This window comes from Podarcis gaigeae (genome assembly GCF_964106915.1).
Source record: "Podarcis gaigeae genome assembly, chromosome: 1".
NCBI lineage: Eukaryota > Metazoa > Chordata > Lepidosauria > Squamata > Lacertidae > Podarcis > Podarcis gaigeae.
In genome coordinates this window covers 22560827-22581482 of record NC_139678.1, presented here as the reverse complement: position 1 = coordinate 22581482, position 20656 = coordinate 22560827, and the positions used below count along the sequence as shown (strand labels likewise).

The 20656-nt window shown below is 43.3% G+C and overlaps 1 protein-coding gene and 1 long non-coding RNA gene across 3 annotated transcripts in view; one reads left to right on the top strand and one right to left on the bottom strand.

Annotated features, from left to right (window-relative positions):
• The window catches only part of SLC24A4 (solute carrier family 24 member 4), a 104322-nt gene extending 99059 nt beyond the window's left edge, over positions 1-5263 (top strand). For both annotated transcript variants that reach the window (XM_083734536.1, XM_083734537.1), the window contains exons 14-17: positions 718-832; positions 2107-2219; positions 3704-3769; positions 4545-5263. In XM_083734536.1, coding sequence (XP_083590662.1) covers positions 718-832; positions 2107-2219; positions 3704-3769; positions 4545-4697 — 447 coding nt within the window. In that variant the 3' untranslated portion in view covers positions 4698-5263. The remainder of the gene's footprint in view (positions 1-717; positions 833-2106; positions 2220-3703; positions 3770-4544) is intronic.
• Positions 5264-7016: 1753 nt separating this feature from the next.
• LOC310844756 lies at positions 7017-14239 on the bottom strand. Its single transcript, XR_014564305.1, has 2 exons — positions 7586-14239; positions 7017-7451 (listed from the first exon to the last, which is right to left on the bottom strand). It is a non-coding gene; the product is annotated as an uncharacterized lncRNA (long non-coding RNA).
• Between the last annotated feature and the right edge of the window lie 6417 nt (positions 14240-20656).

Genomic DNA, 20656 nt, shown 5'->3' with positions numbered 1-20656 from the left:
AGAGATGTTAGGAGACCCCTATTCCTCTCACAGAGCTACAATTCTCAGAGTTCCATGGGGAAGAGGGATTGTTTGCTGAACCCCGTCTGGCAACTGTGGCTCTGTGAACAGGTTTCTCCTAACAACTCTCAGCACCCTTAACAAACTACACAGTTCCCAATATGCTTTGGGGGAAGCCATGACTATTCACAGTGGTATAATAGTACTTTAAATGTATGGTGGCCTGGCTTTCTATGGTTTTCCTGCTGTGTTAGATCAGCAGCGAAGATTCGTGCCCGTTGGAGGAGAAATATATAGGTATTTAGGATAGAACCCAAGGGCTGCATAGTTGAACCATCCCAGGCAGCTTATGTACGGACTGCCACTTCACATGTTTTTTGATGCCTCACACAGGCGCTGGGAATGTCTCCTGCACAATTTCTATTAAATGAATGGGAGGTACATAACGGAACACACCACACAGCTCTCCTCTTGTGGATGATCCCTGTTATCTGCAAGCACCTTTTTGTTGTTGTTGTTGTTGTTCTAGGTGGTTAGGCAGATTATTGCTGCAGTTTAGTTCCATTTCTGAAATTCTCATGTTTGTGTGCTTGATTCACTTTAACTCCCACACACTTAAGGAGTTAAAGTATCCTGTGAGTCACAATTCTTTTTGTGAATGCCAAAAAAGAGGCTTCTCTATTGTTTTCAACTCCTGTGTTTTCCTTTGTCGCGTAGGTTACGGTGATTGGTTACACTCTGGGGATCCCTGATGTTATCATGGGCATTACCTTCCTAGCTGCAGGAACCAGTGTGCCAGACTGTATGGCCAGTTTAATAGTAGCAAGACAAGGTATGGTCTGCATCGGTTTCAGGGAAATGGGGCGTGTGTTCTCGACAGATTCAAGCAATTCTCTTCCGTGTGATATACACAAATGGGTTTGACCCTGTTTGAAAAGCAATGTGCGGCTAAAATAGGGTTGCAATGGTTAATCACTTAGATTAATCAAATAAATACTTTTCATTAACTAAATAGGTGCTCTTGATTAATTGGGTAGCAGGTATATGCATACATGCAAGGAAAAGGACAGAATACCTCATTTAAGATGTTGCTGGACACCTGCAGTTTTGTAGAAGTTAAAAATTACTGGTTCTGGTATGCATATGCAATCTCTGCTGCTATGCACATATTAGATCATCTAGAAAGAAAGGGGGGAATCCATGTCATACTAAAGCAAATGTTCGGTCAGTGCAACATTTCTGCTTGCTTACCAGAATAACCTCCCCTCTCCTCCCCTTGTGTGCTGTTCTTGGGGGGGGGGTTCTCCCAGAGGTTAACTCTCCAGATGTTGTTGGGCTGCCATCATCCCAATCTCCCATCATCCCTATTAACCAATGGTGCATGGGGCTGCTGGGAGCTGGAGCTCAACAACATCTGGAGGGCCACAGGTTTCCCATTTCTGATTGGGTTTTGTACTGGTCAAGGGAAGCAATCAGTGGAGAGCCCTAGAATCCATGCTGAAGTTTTTACTCCAACCTCAAAGTTCATGTGGCATATCTTAAATCAACTTTTTTGACCTTTAACTGGGTCTCTTCTGGCAATTATGAAACAAATTTGAATCATCAGTCAAGAAAATAATTACAGCTGAAATAAAAAGTACTAGCTATTAGGATTAAGTGAATGTCACTGTATTGAGCTACATGACTAAGGTGCCAAGGGTGTCACATTATTCTCCAAGATTTAGTCTTTGCATACCTTAGGACTACAAATATACTATGGTTTTGAACCAGTCCAGGTGGCATGGGACTCATTCCCACACTATGAGCCATGAAGACTATTGTTTTCTAAACCTGGTGAGAATTCTCAGAGAGATCCCTGGCCAGCACACAAACCTATAGCCCCCAAGGCCATGATAGCTAAGACCATCTAACCCTTGGTTGATAACGAGAGTTACTGTATCAGTCTGACGTGTACCAGGAGAAAACCATAAAAATAAAACACACAAGAATGGTGATAAGCTTATTGTCTAAACATGACTTGTCCTCTCTACTTCTTTCTTGGTTGTAAAGACAGTCGCTGCATGAATCAATGTGCTTGTTTTAATTGTGAAATTATTCCCTATTCAGGCTTAGGTGACATGGCAGTTTCCAATACAATTGGCAGCAATGTGTTTGACATTCTGGTGGGCCTCGGAGTGCCATGGGGCTTGCAGACGATGGTGGTTAATTACGGCTCATTTGTACGTATACAAACTTAGACATTCCTCATTAAACTTCTTGTTTCAGAAGTAGATACATTTGAAAGACCATTATCTGGGTACTGCTTAGCTGAAATTCCTAGGTGTTCAAATTCACTGTGTGTTCAGTCCTCCAAAATTTCACACACACACACACACAATAGAGAAAACGCTGTACATAGATTCCATAATTTGATTTCTCCAACCCAGATCTTGATCAAGTACTTTGATCCCCTGCTATGACACCACTATAGTTTGGGGAGTTGGGCCTTGCAAGGCAGGGGTGGAGAACCATTGGCCCTCCAGTTGTTGCACTACAACTCACATCATTATCGCTGACAGTTCATAGAATCATAGAATCATAGAGTTGGAAGAGACCACAAGGGCCATCGAGTCCAGCCCCCTGCCAAGCAGGAAACACCATCAGAGCACTCCTGACATATGGTTGTCAAGCCTCTGCTTAAAGACCTCCAAAGAAGGAGACTCCACCATACTCCTTGGCAGCAAATTCCACTGTCGAACAGCTCTTACTGTCAGGAAGTTCTTCCTAATGTTTAGGCCATGAAGGGCCTTGAAGGGCCTTGATTCAGTAGCCCTGCTGACAGGTGAAAACAATGGCCACTTTTTCTCCCTTCACATGGGCCAGCTGCCCAACTGGAAGTAGTGCCTTGACTGTTGCAAACTCCGCAGATATAATACGTGTCCAATGAGTTCAGCCACACATAAAGCAGCAAGACACTCCAGAAGCCTCCCCAATAATACAGAGGCATCTGCAGTGTCCTTCTGTTTATCATGGGTCCCCAACAATAGGCCGTGGAACGCCCAGTGGGCTGTGCCTGGCCTAAGGCACTGTGTAGCTCAGTATAATGGGTGGTTCTAGATGTTGAAGCTTCCCCAACTGCTACTGATTTCTCATTTGTTAGTCTTCAGCTCCTGGTTTGATAGGATTGCTCCCTCTGCTGTTGCCCAAGATATAGCCTTAGCCTCTCCTCACTTTGCCCAGTCAAAAGCACAGAGAGATCAGTGGTGGACTTTGGGCTCTGAAATTTCAGCAGTGCCCTGTGCCATGCTAAAATTTGGCACCCCTCCCTTGCCTCTCACGCTCCATTCTACATCATTGTTGTGGCACCCCCTGCAGCACTGGCGCCAAGTGTGGCAGAGGCAGTCCTGCTACCCTAAAACCACCTCTGCAGAGATGCATTACACCCCAGGTTCCTGTTGGAAGCTAATTTTTGTTGTGGAAAAAAATGTCTGATCACTGCTTCTCTCTGGTTCTTTAATCAGATCCTTTTCCGCTGATGTCCATAGCATAGTCCCCACTGACTTCAAATGAGCAGAAAATTTCCTTTGTTTATACAGAACTAAACCTCGTTCATTATTTCTGCATGCACCATGTTATGTAGAAAACAGCAATTTGCTAGTTAGTGCGTCCTTGAGGTACAGTGGCATAGTTTTCAGCTGCATTTTTCTCCTTCTGATTTTCATAGGTCAAGATAAACAGCAAAGGTCTAGTCTATTCTGTCGTCCTTCTCCTGGGATCTGTAGCTCTTACTGTAAGTGTGTATTGTATTAGTCATTCTCTGCATCCACTCAGTTTCATGTGGTACAGCTATATAATTTGAATGTGATGCCAGAAGCCAGGTTCTCCAGAGAACTTCACAATTCGTGTATTTTTAGATGCCAAAGCTTCATTGAAATCCATGAAATCTCAAGAGGTATATTTCCTTTATATTTTAGGTAACACTAAAGGCAGCTGCGAATCTCTCCTGACTAGAGCAACATGCTGTCATGTTTCAAGGCTGTCATTCAGTTAAATAAATCCTAATTGGTTGATCACATGAATTGTAGTTAGTCAATTAATTTTCCAGACATGCTTTAATTTAAGATAAATAATGGTTCTGAAGTGATGATGATGATATACTTCCTTTGGGTTTTATCCAACATTGGGGCTTCATGCAGAATATGTATCATGGGCTGGGTATGAACCAAGGTCCATACCACAACAGGTGACCCCCCCAAGCCCTATTTCTCTGTATATCCTCCTCCTCTGCCACCCCTTTTGTACCCTTTTATGCAAGTGAGCATTGGACAAGATGCTCCCCTTCTGCTCCCACCTGCTGTTTGTGTACTGCAAAGCTTCACTCAGAAACCCCTGACAGTCTCTCATCTGCTACTGGTGTGTGGGGGGTAAAAATCCTCATGACATCAGAATGCATGGATGCCAGTTTCCTTGTGCAGTGATTGAAATACAAATTTATAAAGGTCCTTTGAGACTGAAGCATTTGTTTCCTCCACTACTTGTTTAACTCATGCATCATATTCTTGCAGGTTGGCGGGATCCATATAAACAAATGGAAACTTGACAAGAAACTGGGCATCTACGTGCTCGTTCTTTACGCCGTTTTCTTGTGCTTCTCGATACTGATAGAGTTTAACGTCTTCACTTTTGTCAACTTTCCAATGTGCCGAGAAGATGACTGAAAGAAACCGCCGTCGGATGTCATCTATGTCGTTGTGCTATAAATGACAGGAGACATTTTACATTTCTACCTGCTTCTTATCCAAAATCTCAGTGTCTTTCCTGCTTCATCACCTTACAGGCACTTTTCCTCTACTTGGAAGGAAAGCAGATGCTTCTTTGAATAACAAGCTCAAAGCAACCAAAGCATTTCCCTCTTGCTCCTCTTTGCTGTGGATCTCAAGCAAAACTTGCAAAAGCCCAGTGGTATCCTGTTTCAGGCTCATTTACGCAGTCAACCATCCATCAACATTCATATGAAGCTTGTTGCGGGCAGGGGGTGGGGGACATACCTTCCTTTGGCTTTCCAAATAAGAGGAAAGAGAAAGGGTTGAGATTTTATCTTGGGTCCTAGCAAGCATCTTGGCCATGGCCTCTAATGGACTTACTATGGCATGCACTACTAAGGACCTCCTATTGCACCCCCCTTTCAAGTGCTCTGTTTATAGAGAACTTTCACTGACGCTGAGGAGTCATTGGTGGTGTTCAGTAGTACTTTGTCACCCTGTTTTTACTTTTTTATTTTATTTTTTAAAAGAAAGGTGTGAAAGATACAGCAACAGTAAGAGAAGGAAAAGGATAATACAGCACTACTGATGATGTACTCTGAAAATCTTGGTACCTAAAATGGGGCTGTCCATACTTGAAAATAGCAACAACACATTGTCCTGCAATCAGTGAGGAACAATTGCAAATATCAAGCTTGACTATACATGGAATATTAAGCTTACAAGTCAAAATGTTGTGCCAGCACCAGTAAGCGTAACCCCTAATTTCAGAGGAAAACTGAAAACTTAAATCCTGGGTGCTTAGTCACTAATTGTGAAGGTAATCATCTGACGAAGAAGAAGAAAAAAGTCTGTCGAATCCAAATGCCTTCCAGGTCTTCATAGGTGCACTGTGGATTTGGAGGTCTTTAACATATTCGTAATAGATGTAGCTGCTCTAAAAGTTGTTGCACAACCCCTGGTTTGTTGTTGTTCTACTGTTGGGGCTCGTCTCCACCATCATGAAGGTGGATTGAAATTTCAGCTGCGTCTCTTTAAGTGCCCAGTGGAAATGGCCGTGCAATCGCTTTGCCACATGCTCAAGCCTTTCTTTTCCAAACAGGCTTGTGTTTTAGCAAAAGGTTTTTGGGGAAAAACTGGGCAGTAGGATCACGGTAAAAGAGCTGTTACCCTGCTTTGAAAAACTGGGACCTGAGCACACAGTGAAATAATTGTGGTGCACTGCATGGTGTGCACAGGTAGACATTATTATTCATGCCCTGCACATTTGAACCCACTTTTGGGCACAGCCTGCGCTTGCTTTGTTAGCACTGTGATCATTATCGGCTAAGAATGCAGAGACTAATTGATGCCCCGTATCTGCTGAGTTTGGCAAGCAGCACCACAGTCCCAGTCCAGTGAAAAAACTTAGAAACATTGGGGGGGGGTGATATCAATTGAGAACCCTTAAATCCAAGCACATGGGCAGTTTCATGGAGGAAAGCAAGGGCCCCAGCTATTTCCCTGCTTGATTGCTTTGCTGCCATCCACTGCTCAGCACTTTGCAGACTAAATTCTCTCTCACCAAGGCTGCATCTGCACCATACCTTTTAAACACTCTTATGCCACTTTAACAGCATGACTTTCCCCCTCCCAATTTTTTTTTGGGGGGAACCGTAGCTTGTTCAGAGTCTTGAGAGTTGTGATGAGGCCCCTATTCTTCACAAAGGGTTACAATTCCCACAGTTCCCTGGGCAGTGAGATGCAGTGGCAGAGGAAGAGGGGTGCGTGGGGGCGGGCTGCCGTGGGTATCACCACTGGGGGGTGGGGTGACAAAATGCCATGCGGCACTCACTGAGGAGCCTGCAGTGCGCCCGAGTCATGCGTCGCTCCTGGGAGAGACTTGGTGGCTTGGGCGCGCGCAGGCTCCGCTCTGCCCAAATGGTCCACCCACTGCCTCCCCCCAGCTGTAGGGCGGCTGAGTGGGAGGAGGCAGGCAGACTCCGGAGACCCTGCGGTGGCTCACCCCAGCCCTGGGTGTGTCGCCCCAGGCACCCAAGAGGCTTCCTCTGCCGCTGGTGAGATGAACTGTTAAACTACCCTGGGAATTGTAGCTCTATGAAGGGAACATAGGGCTTCTAACAACTCTCAGCACCCTTAAAAAAAGAGTTCCCAGAATTCTTTGGGGGAAGATATAACTGTTTAAAGTAGTACAATAGTGCTTTAAATGTATGCTGCCAATATGGCCCAAGTGCACTCTGAGAATTTATATTAGCTCAATCTGCATCCAAGAGGTGTTTGTTTGTTTGTTTGTTTGTTTGTTTGTTTGTTTGTTTGTTTGTTTTGCAAATCATGACTGACTTGGCAGTGGAGTTAAGAATCATAGCCCCCTAGAACCACAACCTGGTTTCCATTTCTCACCAGCATAGATCACAAATAAAATAAGTGTAAGGTTGTTGGGCTTTTGTTTTTCATAGGGGGGGGGATGTGACCAAGAGTAGAATACCTCTTTCAGCCTGTATTTGCTCTTCTTGTATAAGCAAGGAGATGCACATCTCCAGCATGTTGAGGTGCACTACTTGTACGCGCATCTAGAGCTTGTGTCTAGATTGTGTAAGGGAAACGCAAAAGGCCCCACTTTAGACCTTTAAGGAGAAGCACAAAACACGAAGCCCAAGCCGCTTATACATAGGAATGTCGGAAGCTGCCTTACACTGAGTCAAGCCATTGCTCCATCTAGCTCAGTGTTGTCTACACCAGGCATAGGCAAACTCGGCCCTCCAGATGTTTTGGGACTACAACTCCCATGATCCCTAGCTAACAGGACCAGTGATCAGGGATGGTGGAAGTTGTAGTCCCAAAACATCTGGAGGGCCGAGTTTGCCTATGCCTGGGCTACACTGACTGGCAGCAGCTCTCCAGGATTTCAGACAGGGATCTCTCCCAGCTCTTCCCAGAGCTGCCAGGGGGTTTGAACCTGGGACCTTATGCATTTAAGGTAGCAGTGCTCTCCTACTGAACCACAGCACTTCCTGATTACATCTGGGGTGGTTCACCTTGGCTACATGGAATGCTGAAATGTTGATCCCACCAAGATTCGCCCCAAAAACATTCAATATTTTAATTACCATTCCTTGACTCCAAAATAACAAAAGGTAATGCTGGTAAATGCAGTTTCTACAGAAGCACAAGTTATCTTTATAAATAGCTTATTTATTTTTTTAATGTACATTGCTAAATAAAATATATTGGATAGCTAAAAGATTTTGTGAATTAAGGAAAAAAAATTAAATATATTTTTGCATGCTCAGCTATTTGGCAGAATTCCTGCACTAATTGTATCAGTGACAGAATACTATATACCCCATGGCAGGAGGCAAGCAGGGCTTCTCACAAGGGACATTTAAACTGCTTGAATTATTAACAGAGATCTTTGGTGATGCCACTAACCCTCCTGCTGTCTATCATTCTCACTGTTCACAACTCAAGTCTTTTTGCACTGTAAAGGTCCACACAATAACCCCCACTCCCCACTAAATAGGATACTCTTTTCCCTTTCACCCATCCATTTTAGCCCATGCTGGCCCAATTCACAATGACCTTAGAGGAACTTCTGGAAAGGAAGGAAAGAAAAAATTATGCATTAAAAGCCTGCCCTCAAATTTCAGTGTACATGTACAAATTTTCTACTCCATGGGAAAGTAGAATAGTGTGTTCCACATATTCTGCTCACAGGGAGCATTTTGAAACACATCAAGATTGCAATGCAGATTTAAATCTCCCCCCTTCCATTTCCCTCTCTTACAGGCTAGTTCTCCTGGGCATGTTTCATCACCTGGTGTACATCAGGTGTGAGTGAACCATCAGGGATAGAACTTCCATAATGCTTCACCTTAGACACAAGATTTCTCAAGGCAATTGAATCGCACAGGGCTGTTTCACACATTACATAGAGGCAAGCCTGGGTTTGCCAAAGTGTTGTACACTCAGCAGAGTCCTGGCCCTCTGCTGAGCTTATGATAGAAAACATATTTGCATACATGTAGCTTGTGTAGTATCCTAAATGTGTTTCCATGCATTCACAGGTGATTTTCAGCTGGTCCCCTAAAAATGTGTGAGCTGGCTCAGCATCCAAGCATTCAGTTATCAGATTACGTGCATGCATGTCTGAATCAGCCCACATCCATACAAGCAGCAGGAAGAAGCTTAAAGGCACTGCTAGAGCCACTTGTGGAAAGGTCTGCTGTAGGCCGTCTCCTGCATGCATGAATCACTCAAATTGCACAGAACTGCTGATCCCTTTCAATGCAAATATGTGCACAGGAAATTCATTATACTGTACTGGGAAGTGTGCTGTAAATAGGAATTATTATTTTCAAACAGATCAATTCATTTTTAATTGGTATGAGGAATTCATTGCTCCTTTTGAACCTTAGTTTATGCAAAGGGAGAAATGTACTACTGAATCTTCTTTTGACTTTCATCAGGAATATCAGTATTGACCTAAGCTGGCAAGCGAATCCCAAGAATCAGCTTCAGCTGCCCCTAGTGCATCAGAAAAGTTGAAACTGCCTGTACCCTATACTTGGCACATGAGGGTGTGTGTGTAGAGCGATGCCATACTCTGCCCCATATACCTGGGGGACGTGGGTACAGGCAAATGCTTGTGTGTCTTTTTCTGCCTCTAGAGCAGGGTTTCCCAAATTTGGGTCTCCAGCTGTTTTTGGACTACAGTTCCCATCATCTCTGGCCACTGGTCCTGCTAGCTAGGGATGATGGGAGTTGTAGTCCAAAAACAGCTGGAGACCCAAGTTTGGGAAACTCTGCTCTAGAGCCAATGAACAGCCCTTTACATGCTGCTTAAGGTGACTTCTTGCTGTCCTCTGCCCTTGTGCCCCAGCCCCATGGGACCATGGCAAAGAATAAGTGGAAGAGCATCACTGATTCTGCAATGATTGCCACTGGAATGGTGCTCTTGTGCTAGAGCAAGGGAACAATATGTCCCCGCAAGCTGAGAGTATGCACATGCTGCTGCCTAACTGTGGGCGCTTATCGGATGAGGCTTTTAAGTCTCTGATTGGATTAGCCCGTCCAAAGGATACCAATAGGATAAGGAAGGTTTGCTTATATGTTAGGTAGGCCTGATCTGTATAGGACAACCTTGAAGCATTCAGGTGTCTTTGAGTTATGGCATCAGAGGGAACATCTGTATAATATATAAGCCAGAGTATATGCTAGAAGCACTTTCTTTCTATTCTAGGAATGCCATAATCTAAGGTAAGACCCAGAAGTAAAGACAAAGGATTCAGGAAGAGGCATTGTGTTCTTGTACTGTTCCCTCATCACCCCAGAAAAGGAATGGTCTATATATGCCTAATAATTTCCTTTTGCTTGTGGGCCCAAGAGACAAAAACTCCAGCCACAGGTCTCATTTCATGGCAGACTGGAAATTGCCTGCACTTTAAAGGAGTCCGGATTTGGATTCCAAAACCCCACAACCCCCAGATCCTGAATTTTGTTCAGTTTGTTATTTTTATTGCTAGTTATTTTTCAACAGAATGATACTTATACTCTCACCCTGGTAAAAGGTTTATTCTATGTGGTATTTGATTATACTGCATTATGTACACACACACAAATACATGATCTGACAAAAATGCATGTAGGATGGCAATGGTTATTTATGCTGAAGAGTCCCATAATATAGTTAATCAATATGCAAAGCCCATAGAATTAAACCCATGCAAACAAAGTGAGTCTCCTATCTCCCAATATTTCTTACCATTCTTTTTGGGGGGGTAGCGGGGGAAGAATCTCTTAAGTTGGTCTCAAACTTGTGCCTTGTGTTTGCTCCTGAAACAGATTCACTCGTGTGGTCTGAAGAGAGAATACAACTACTAATGTATTTTGGGGTGCAGGGCAGGGGGAATTCCAAACATCACTGGAATTCCAGTAATGATGCGTTTAAGCTGTGTTTATTGAGGGAAGCTGAGTAGGTTTTAGATTGTGGATGAAAGAAAAGGCTCTCTACTCTGATACCAAAGTGGCCAATAGATTAAACATGAAAATACTTCTTTATTTGGGAATGTACGCTCCAAAAAAAAGAGAGAGTACAAGATGGATGAATTTTGCCATAAAGCACTGAATTCCCCATAAGCTGATACTGTGTTAGTTTTATTATGTTAGCCGCCCTGAGCCTGGCTCCAGCCAGGGAGGGCGGGGTACAAATAAAATTTTATTATTATTATTCACAAACCAGCAGTACATAGGTGTCTTATACACTATGAGCCACTGAACTAGCAAAAGTATATGACGATTCGCATGATTGCTATCCCAGTACACTCCCACAATCCCTGACACTTTGTGAGCAGTCCCAGGAAGTTGTACTGGTACTGTACAGTTTCTCAGTGCAGCTAGCAACTATGAGTAGTAGCAGTGACAATATACAAAATGGTTGTGTGGCAAAAGGAAGGGTATGCTTATCTGTGCAGCATTCAAAAGGCATTTTTAGGCTTCATGTTCTAGAATCTAGGGACATGACTGTAGCTTTGAGTGTGATGGATGGGCAGAGTCAAAGGTTTGGTTTCACAGCTCGTCAAAGCACACACCCCTTCCAGCTTTATTTATTTATTTTGGAGGGGGAGTTATGAACAGGAGGGGGAGGGGCTTGAATTTTTCTTAGGAAGGAATGAAAGGAAGTGTTGCCCTCACTCTGAATTGGCTTTATGACATCATAATGTCACCACATTTGATTGGCTCTGTGGCATCATACAGTGCCGCCCTTAGCTGGCCAGGTCATACTTCCAAGTAGATGGAGACTAAATAAAATAATATAAAAGACAGCAGAGAAGCAGACTACAGAAACCAGCAGTTGCCCTCAAGCAGCAAATAAGTTGAGAAAGGAGGTGGTTTTGATAACATATTGGTTCCAACTCACCCCAAAAAGACTCTTTTCATGGGCCAACCTTTTTGATATGCAAGTACTTGAATGTTTAGTTAAATGTTGTGGTTTGAGACCTACTTAGGAAGCTAACAGTATGATCCTAAACTCTTTATTTAGTAGTAAATCCTATAAATTGAATTGAGATTTACAACACAACCCTATGCATGCTTTATTCTAAAGTAACTTCAGTGGGGTTTAATCCCTGGTAAGTGGGCTTAGAACCTCAGCTCAAAATCCATGCCAGCGTACTTAGGATAGCAGCCTGTTACTTGCTTTTGTCACAATTTGTATAGCCTTTCTATATCAGACTATATACTGCTCTTTCTCCACTTCTGAACTGATCCATCTCACCCTGTTTTTACTCTGTCTTAAATGAAAAACAAGTCCTGTGCAGGTCTGTGAGTCATACTAAATATTCCATGCGTGTTTACTCAGAAGCAAGTCCCATTATCTTCAATAGAGCTTGCTTCCTAGCCCAATAAGCACGTTTAGGATTACAGTTGATTAAATATGAAACTGCTGCTACATTCACTGGGGTGTGAGATGCTTATAGGAGTGAGTTCCTCTAAAAGATCTTTGATAGCTAAATGCTTGATAAACCACCAAGAAAACTGGATGCAAAGCAGTTCCTTACTGTACCTTTCTCGGAGACTTGAAAGTGGTTTAAAAGAGGGATCATGGCTTGCAGTGTGTCTTCTGACTTCTGCACCCAGTAAGCAGGTTTTGCCTCATTTGGGGTTTGTTTTTTGTTCTTTAAAAGTCGTGCAAAACTTGCTTATTTATTTATTTGGGGGTTTATATATCCCGCCTTTCATACTAACCTCAAGGCAGCTAACTCCTCCAAAAATCATACACCATACATTGACCAGCAACGAAAGTGGGACACAAGAAATCTGTGGGGAGGTAAAGCAGTGCTCTCTCTCAAACCACTTTCAATTCTCTTTCAAAAACTATTGCGTTTCCAGCTTTCTGCAGCTCTCTCAAAAGAGCACGGCAGAGTAGAATGTAGTATGGCTGTTGGGTTTTCTTTTTTTGCAATGTCCCTGATCCTGCAGTGGGAATCTGCACTTCAAACCTTACTAAGAGGGAGCACTACTAACTGAATAAATGCTGCAGGACCAGGGTTTGGTTTTGTGGTTCTGGATTGTTTGGGTGGGTTTTTCTTTTTCTTTTTTAATTGTATGCAAGAGCTAGTTTTGTGTTTATTTTTATGACTTTGTGATGATCCAAACTCTGATGTTGGGTTGCAAGTCAGCCTGGAAGACTGCCTACCTGAGTCTTCCCTTTGGATCAGCATTTTATCCTTCATGTTGCTCACTCTTAATCATCATTGTGCCAAGTTTATTTTCTTTTTATATGATTTCTTACATCCACTGCAGATACAACAAAATAAGTAGCTAGTTTTTCAACAGTGGATTTTTGTTGTTGTTTGGTCAATTTTAAAACATAAAGACATAAAGGAAAGGGTTCCAAATTATAATTATTTACTTTAGGTCGTTTTTATACTGAAAAGTGTACAGAAAGTTGCATTCACCTCAACAAATACTGTTGTGAATGTAGAAATTGGCGCTCCAGCTCTCTCTCTTTCAGTTTCCACGACCTTCTGTCCTTTTCCATCTAAAGGCTCTTTCTTATGATTTAAATGTTAAAGATTAGGTTGTTCCAACAGAACATTTGTTTAGGTCATTGTTAACATTGCCTAAGCGCTGAAGTTAATGCAGGAAATTAAAACTCCAGTGTAATTTTAAAGCAAATTATGAATAACGTTTGTACCCATGTGAAACCAAAGATTTTTGCCATTAAATATGCAGCACCTTAAAAGTTCAAAATTGGATAGTAGAAAGCCCCTTTGCTCCTTGGTATTCAAACTATCCCAAGCTCCTTGATTCCCCTTTTCAGTCAGGACAAACTAGTGTTTGGTATGGTTTAGAAATCTGCTCTTCTGTTATCCTATACCAGTAGTTTGCTATTTGTGCCATTTACTTGAACAGAGCAAGCAACTCCTGTCTAATGAACTAGAAAGCCATTGCCCTGCAAATAGAGGACCATGTCAAAACCTTCCCTAAAAGGGCTGATTAGATCAGTCTTTAGTGTTTATATCAGGCTTTCTCAACCTAGTACCCTCCTCACGCTTTTGGACCACAACTCCCATCATCACAACTCCAATATCTGAGGGGCACCAGGTTGGAGAAAGACTGGTTTAGATGCTGTCACATTCTTGGTTTCTTCTGCAGATACAAAGCAGTGGTTTTCAAACACAATACTATCAGGGAATCCTTTCTGCATTAACTTTTCCGGTAAAAAAACACACAACAAAGTCCAGTGCATTGCAAAGCGTTCAGGGGGTAGGGGAGTGTTTTGATGTGTATATATTGCTGTGTTGTGACTGAATGAAGTGCAACACCCAAGACTCCCATGCAGATGCACATTAAAGGACAAGAAGGTGGATGTGATGGACAAACTCTTTCAGGAAAACATAGCTGCCGTTTTTGATCTTCCCTGATAATATTCCAAAGGAGCCCATGGTTTCTTGGAGCACTGTCAGAAAACCACTCCCCTAATGAGTAGAACCTGATTGACACTTTTATGTGCACTACCTTTGATTTTATTTTTGTACTTTGCATGTTCTCCATGCTGCTGTCCTGAAATTCAAAGCACTTTCTGAAAGAAAATTGATTGTAACCGAGAGCTACTGTCGTTTTCCTAACTCCTTAATGGAAATTGCTAGCATGTTGTTTCTGTCTGTCCGTCTCTGTCTGTTGGCTTGTTTGTTCATACGCCCACAGAAAGAATGTAGAACTCCTAAGGTCTGTCAACTCAAGATGCTTGAAAGGTGTATAGCTTCTGATATTTAGTAACCTTGAATTGTGGTGAAATCTGAAAGCATCAGAAGCTGACATGGCCAGAGAGGCAAGGTCTTCAAATAAGACTATGCCCATCACCAGTCTTTGGATGATATCCAATATTAAGCATACTTTGAGTAAATTCAGTGGTTTCAGTGGCCCTACTCTGAGTATGACTGAATACACATCACACTCCAGCGCCGGCCCAAGACATTTTGGCGCCTGAGGCAAACCACAAAATGGCTTCCACTCCCTGCCAGGGAAGAAGGGGTGAGCAAGGATCTGCATCAGGAACAAGGGGAGAATAAAAATCTACATTGGGATCTGCTGCCCCTGTGGATCCTGCCACCTGAGGCAGTCATATCACCTTGCCTCATGGGTGGGCCGGCCCTGTCACACTCACTTTTCATTGCTACAAGATTATGGCCTTTATATTCATTAACTGTATGTGTTTTCCCCCTTTTTTTAAAAGCAAAAAGCAAAACCGTATATAGTTCTTCAGAAAGCAGCAGTTTTGTTCCAAGTGGCTAAAACTCTTCAGCAAAGCTCTCCCTTTGTTGAGTGAGATGATTCAGGGACATTTCCGAGCACAGAACTAACTGCTGATCCATGTAGTTTTCTTTTTCCCTTCCATGTGCAACAGGTGTGTGCAGTGTGCATCCCACAATGGGGTATGGTGGTACCTCGTCTGGAAAAAAAAATGAGATGCTTTTTATAGTGCTGCTCAGAGAATGGAAAGTAACAACTTTGTAAACTGTAAATTACACAGAATCTATTTATCATGTTATTTATTTTTTCAATGACTGTGACCTTATGCACTGTGAATGCTTTTGTGATATGGGGGTTCTTTGTACAGATCTGTATGTCATTATAAAGAAAATTCCAAACGTGATAATTTGTTACATAATATTGGCATGACCTTTGATTATTTTTATCGTGAAAAGGAGGGGGAAACAATAGTTAATATGAAATGAAGATTTATATTTAAAATAAACCTAGCAGTCAGTATTGTAAGGCACTATATATATATGTATAACAACACATGTACACTGTCAATAAAATATATAAGGATAACAAGAGAGTGGCAATGATGTTTTCCCCAGGAAAAGTGTGTCCAGGCATCGGGAATGAACACTCTCCTATTTAGGGCTGCATTCAAATTGTAACTTGTTCCTTATATGTGCTCTAAATTGTGTTTCACGGATTCCTACAAAAGCTGGAAATAATTTTGAAGACAGCAGCAAGACTGTTAAAGGGTTACATGGAAAATATTCCTATATGCAAAGCTGTTTTCAACATGAAGAACAAGAAATTGGCAGCACCCTTTCCTGCTACTTGCCACCTCACCCTTTTAGCTGGAGGTGTTGTGATTGAACCATAGACCTTCTGCATTCAGAGCACATGCTCTCCCACTGAGCTGTGCCCCCCCTCCCCATTACAATCTAGGGCTGAGGTTCCCAGCGTGGCACTCTTGTGCCATCACAACACCCTCTGACACCCAGCTTGTTGCATTTAAATGCAAGAACTGGGCATTTCAGTAAGAAGAAAGCAAACTGTTGTTACTTTTGTTTAATTGCTCACCACATCCCAAAATAAAGATGAGATCAGAGTGAGGGAGATCAGACTGCGAGCAGAGGAAGAGGTGACTACCACCCCCTACCCTGTGCCACCAAACTTCTTGGGAAAGCACAACTTTGACATGCAGGGCTGAGAAGCGACAAAACCGCCTTCTCTATTGATGCTGGAGCTGAAAGGAGCTCCAACAGAAATGCAAGGGATCTGGAGAGATGGTCCATAGATTCTTAAACAGGCTGGACTGTATGACATAATAAGCCACTAGGTCAGCTGAGCAAAATATAAATTCAGGACATTCTTCACACAGGTGTGTATCAGAGAAGGGAGAGGGGGAGTGAGAGATCCTGCCTTTTATTTCTGCTTGGGGAAAGGTTAGCATTTGTGTGTACACTGATCATTAAAGGCTCTGTATTGTGAGACAGCCCCATTCCAATGTGCAAAATCACTCAGCCAACAGTTTGACTCAGCAGGCTTCACTGGCCAGTTATGTAATGCGGGTTTGTGCTATAACGGGCTTGTAATCTGCAGATTAACAGTACAGGAGCCCACAACAGCTCATCCAGCGTCCTTATGCAGCCTGCAGATGATATATAGCAGCTCACAGACAGAGGGGGTGGGGAAGTATTACGATTACGCAATCCGCACATCAGTTGAGGGCACTTTAGTAAAAGCCAATCTTGTCCTATCTTTTCCCTTTGGCACTTGTAAAAGTTCATGAACGTTACTGAAACTCGTCATTTGGAAAGAGATCGTGCAAAAATGTTTTTTTTAAAAAATAGATATGCTATGCATGGTGGGTAAAAAAATGCCCACCATTGCACTGTGCAAGTGAAGAATTAACTCATTTTCTCTACTTCTCAAGCTAGTTTACGAATAATTTTAAAACAATTGAAGCAATAAAAAGTAGCCCTGAAAAAAATCACATCAAATTAGAAAATAAAAGCCAATAGACACAGAATTAGAAACAATACAGATGGCATTTAAAGCCAGGGGGAGGGGAGATAAAAACAAAAAACCTTTACCAGGTGCCAAAGAGTGGATGCTGTCAGTTCGTTCAAAGTCTGATGAATGTACAAATTGCTTGTGTGTTGTACACATTCACCAGGTGACGCATTTTAAACCCAGCTGACCTGCATGCATGCATACATGCACATACACCATTTTAGACCTCATGATTACAGAGAAAAATTGAGGAAAGTGACAGGCAGCTTGTTAAATTGCGAGGCAAGAGAAACTGAATAAAATTCTTGCTACGGTTTTTTTATTAGCAATAAGACGAGGTGCAGCCACTCTTTTGAAGCCTGGTGGAATCAGTTGGAAGTGTGCAAGGCAAGCAAATTGATGCAAATCTGCCTTGGTTGTGATCCAAACTTGCACACAACTAGTTTCATGCATACAAAGGGACCGTGTGGTTGCACTTCTTGAACAGCAGCCCCTGCCATTCATGTCATATGTCCAAACCCCTTCTGAAAGTGGGAGAGAAGAGCTGGCTGTGTCATTAAGCTTCAGCTGCCCTCCTGGATGTTGCTGAGAGGGAAAACAGAACCAGACCAGAGTCTGGTGGTGCAGTCCCCCTGAAATGCCACCAGAGTGCTGGAGCCTCTCTCTGATTGTTAACCAAGTCAGCCACAGAAGGGGGAGGAACAACATTTCAGGGGAGAGAACAAAAGGAGCTGCTTTTGAGGGAGTTAGGGCTTGATTTAAGGGGAGAGATAGCGAGTAGGATGGGATTTGACTGAGGGAGAACTGGTTCTGAGTTGTTAAATATCCACACTGAGGAAACTATCCATAGCAAGAGGACAGAGCCCCGAAGCTTGGATAGGGGGACAGTGTTGAGGGCCTTGGAAAGGTAGGATGCAGGTGGCGCTGTGGTTTAAACTACTGAGCCTCTTGGGCTTGCCGATCAGAAGGTCGGTGGTTTGAATCCGATCAAAGGTGGTGAACTCCCGTTGCTCTGTCCTAGCTTCTGCCAACCTAGCAGTTGGAAAGCACACCAGTGCAAGTAGATAAATAGGTACCACTGTGGCAGGAAGGTAAATGGCGTTTCCATGCGCTCTGGCATTGCATACACCAGAAGTGGTTGAGCCATGCTGGCCACATGACCTGGAAAGCTATCTGTGGACAAATGCTGGTTCCCTTGGCCTGAAGCAAGATGAGCGCCACACCCCATAGTCACCTTTAACTGGACTTAACCGTCCAGGGGTCCTTTACCTTTTACCTCTGGGAAAGGTATACAGACAGGAGTGTTCTAGGAGGATTGTGACTGAACTGGGAGAGGTTGAACCTGTGGGTTTACAGGCTACCTGGGTCTCAGTATAGCCAGGAAGGGAGAGTTCTTCTAGGTACAGAAGACTCCTGAATCAGTAACAAGGGGTGAGGTGATGCCCTGGATCTGTTATACCATTTGGAATACCTCAGATGTGGGATTGCTTAAAGAGTGTGTAACTGAGGGAAAGTGCCCCTCACTCGTGAACCAAGCTATTAATCGGTGAAGGAAGCTGTATGGTCTTAAAAGTATTTAACTGTATTTAACTAAGTAACAGAAACTGAAGTATAACAACTGATTTTGAGTAAAGAGAGGTAAAGAGAAGCTGTGACTGTGACACTGTGTTTAAGCCTGAGTCATCTTATAGTTAGTTAAAGTAAATAAGTTAACTTCTACCTGAAAGACCGCATTTCCTGACCCACTTTGTTTCATAATCCCCCCCTTTTTTGCTTAATAAGCTTTTCCTGTTTGTTTGAACATTTTCTGCCTGAGACTATAATCATTTAAGTTTTCTCTCATACAAGTCCCCCACTAGACATCCCATGGTAAATTTGTAAAACCTCATGTTCACTGGTGCACATTGAGGTGTGTGCACTACAGTGGTACCTCGGGTTACATACGCTTCAGGTTACAGACTCCACTAACCCAGAAATATTACCTTGGGTTAAGAACTTTGCTTCAGGATGAGAACAGAAATCGTGCAGCGGCGGCACAGCAGCAACAGGAGGCCCCATTAGCTAAAGTGGTGCTTCAGGTTAAGAACAGTTTCGGGTTAAGAACAGACCTCCAGAACGAATTAAGTTCTTAACCCGAGGTACCACTGTATATTGAATAGGGGGCAGTTAGCGGGGTGAGTCTGCCGCATTATTAATTGGTGATAAGCGGTTGGATCCACTACCGTTGCCTCCTGGCTGTCCCCTTAATGCTCTTGAAGACACCTACATTAGTTCTTTACATCCAGGCCCTCGTGTATTCAGAGCAGGACAGGGCTTTTCTTGCCACAGAATTCAAATTCTGTTTTTGTGTGTGTGCTGTTTGTGCTGTTCAGTGTCTCATACTCAGGCTGCGGAGGTGGGAGAAATTTGGCTCAGTCCACATTTTAAATCAAGCATACCCAATTTCCACTTCCCCAAACCATACACAAACTGAAACCCAGATATCCTTTGAAATTCACACTTCTTCAAATTTTGTGATGCCCTTTGCCAGTCAAATAACATATACAAAAATGTGTGTGTTAGGGGAAAGTGTGTGTAAAAATGCAACGGCAACGCGTTGGAGGCAAGTCAGGTGACATTGCAATGTGGCCACAGAGATGCCAGCACTGGGGCAATTGTCTGGAGAACCGTTCCCCCCCCAAAAAAGGTGTTGCTTTCTCCCTAAAAAAAAAGGCTGAATAACTTTGTCTCCCCCCTAAAAAAGCACAACAACTTAGGGTTGCCTGTCAAAAAAAGTGGGAGTTCCTGCACTTTCCCCCCCTAGAAAATACGGTAAGCACTGGGCTCAGACTGTCTGTAATCCCATGGATGATCTTGAGGCTGCATTCCATTGAGGGGTCAAACTCTGCAATCAGATCATTTGTGTGATTTGATGACTTGGAAGAGTTGAGAAAATTTCTGCAGGTTCCAGCTTGCTGGTTCATGCTCGCCATCCTCACCCCCCGTTCCCATTCTGAGTTTGATCCAGCCATTTCCTCCAGCTCTTCAGCAGTCAGTAACTGTTGGTCCTCAACTGGCGATTCCATTTCTTCCTGGATGAGCTCAACAAAGCCATCACAGCACTCTAATGAAGACTGCTGGCCATTTTTTTCCTGCTCTCCTACCCCCTTTCCCCCCATATGTGCCATTTTCCTGCCATTTTCTCCCCCCCCCCCGCCCCCAGTGCATGCCATTTTTGCATCTTCTTTTCCCCTTGGTTGTGAGTTACCTGCACAGTGGTACCTTGGGTTACAGATGCTCCAGGTTACAGACTCCACTAACCCAGAAATATTACCTCGGGTTAAGAACTTTGCTTCAGGATGAGAACAGAAATTGTGCGGCAGCAGTGCAGCGGCAGTGGGAGGCCCCATTAGCTAAAGTGGTACCTCAGGTTAAGAACAGTTTCAGGTTAAGAGCGGACCTCCGGAAAGAATTAAGTTCTTAACCCGAGGTACCACTGTTGGGAAACTGTGTACATGCAGCTACTCACACAGAGTCCATTAAGGTTTGGCAGACAGCCAGAAGGCAATCTGAAGGAGTAAGTCTGCCTGGTGATAACAGAGACATGGAGACCGCTCCCTGATTGGTCAAGCTCTCTCAAGGGAGTGATAATT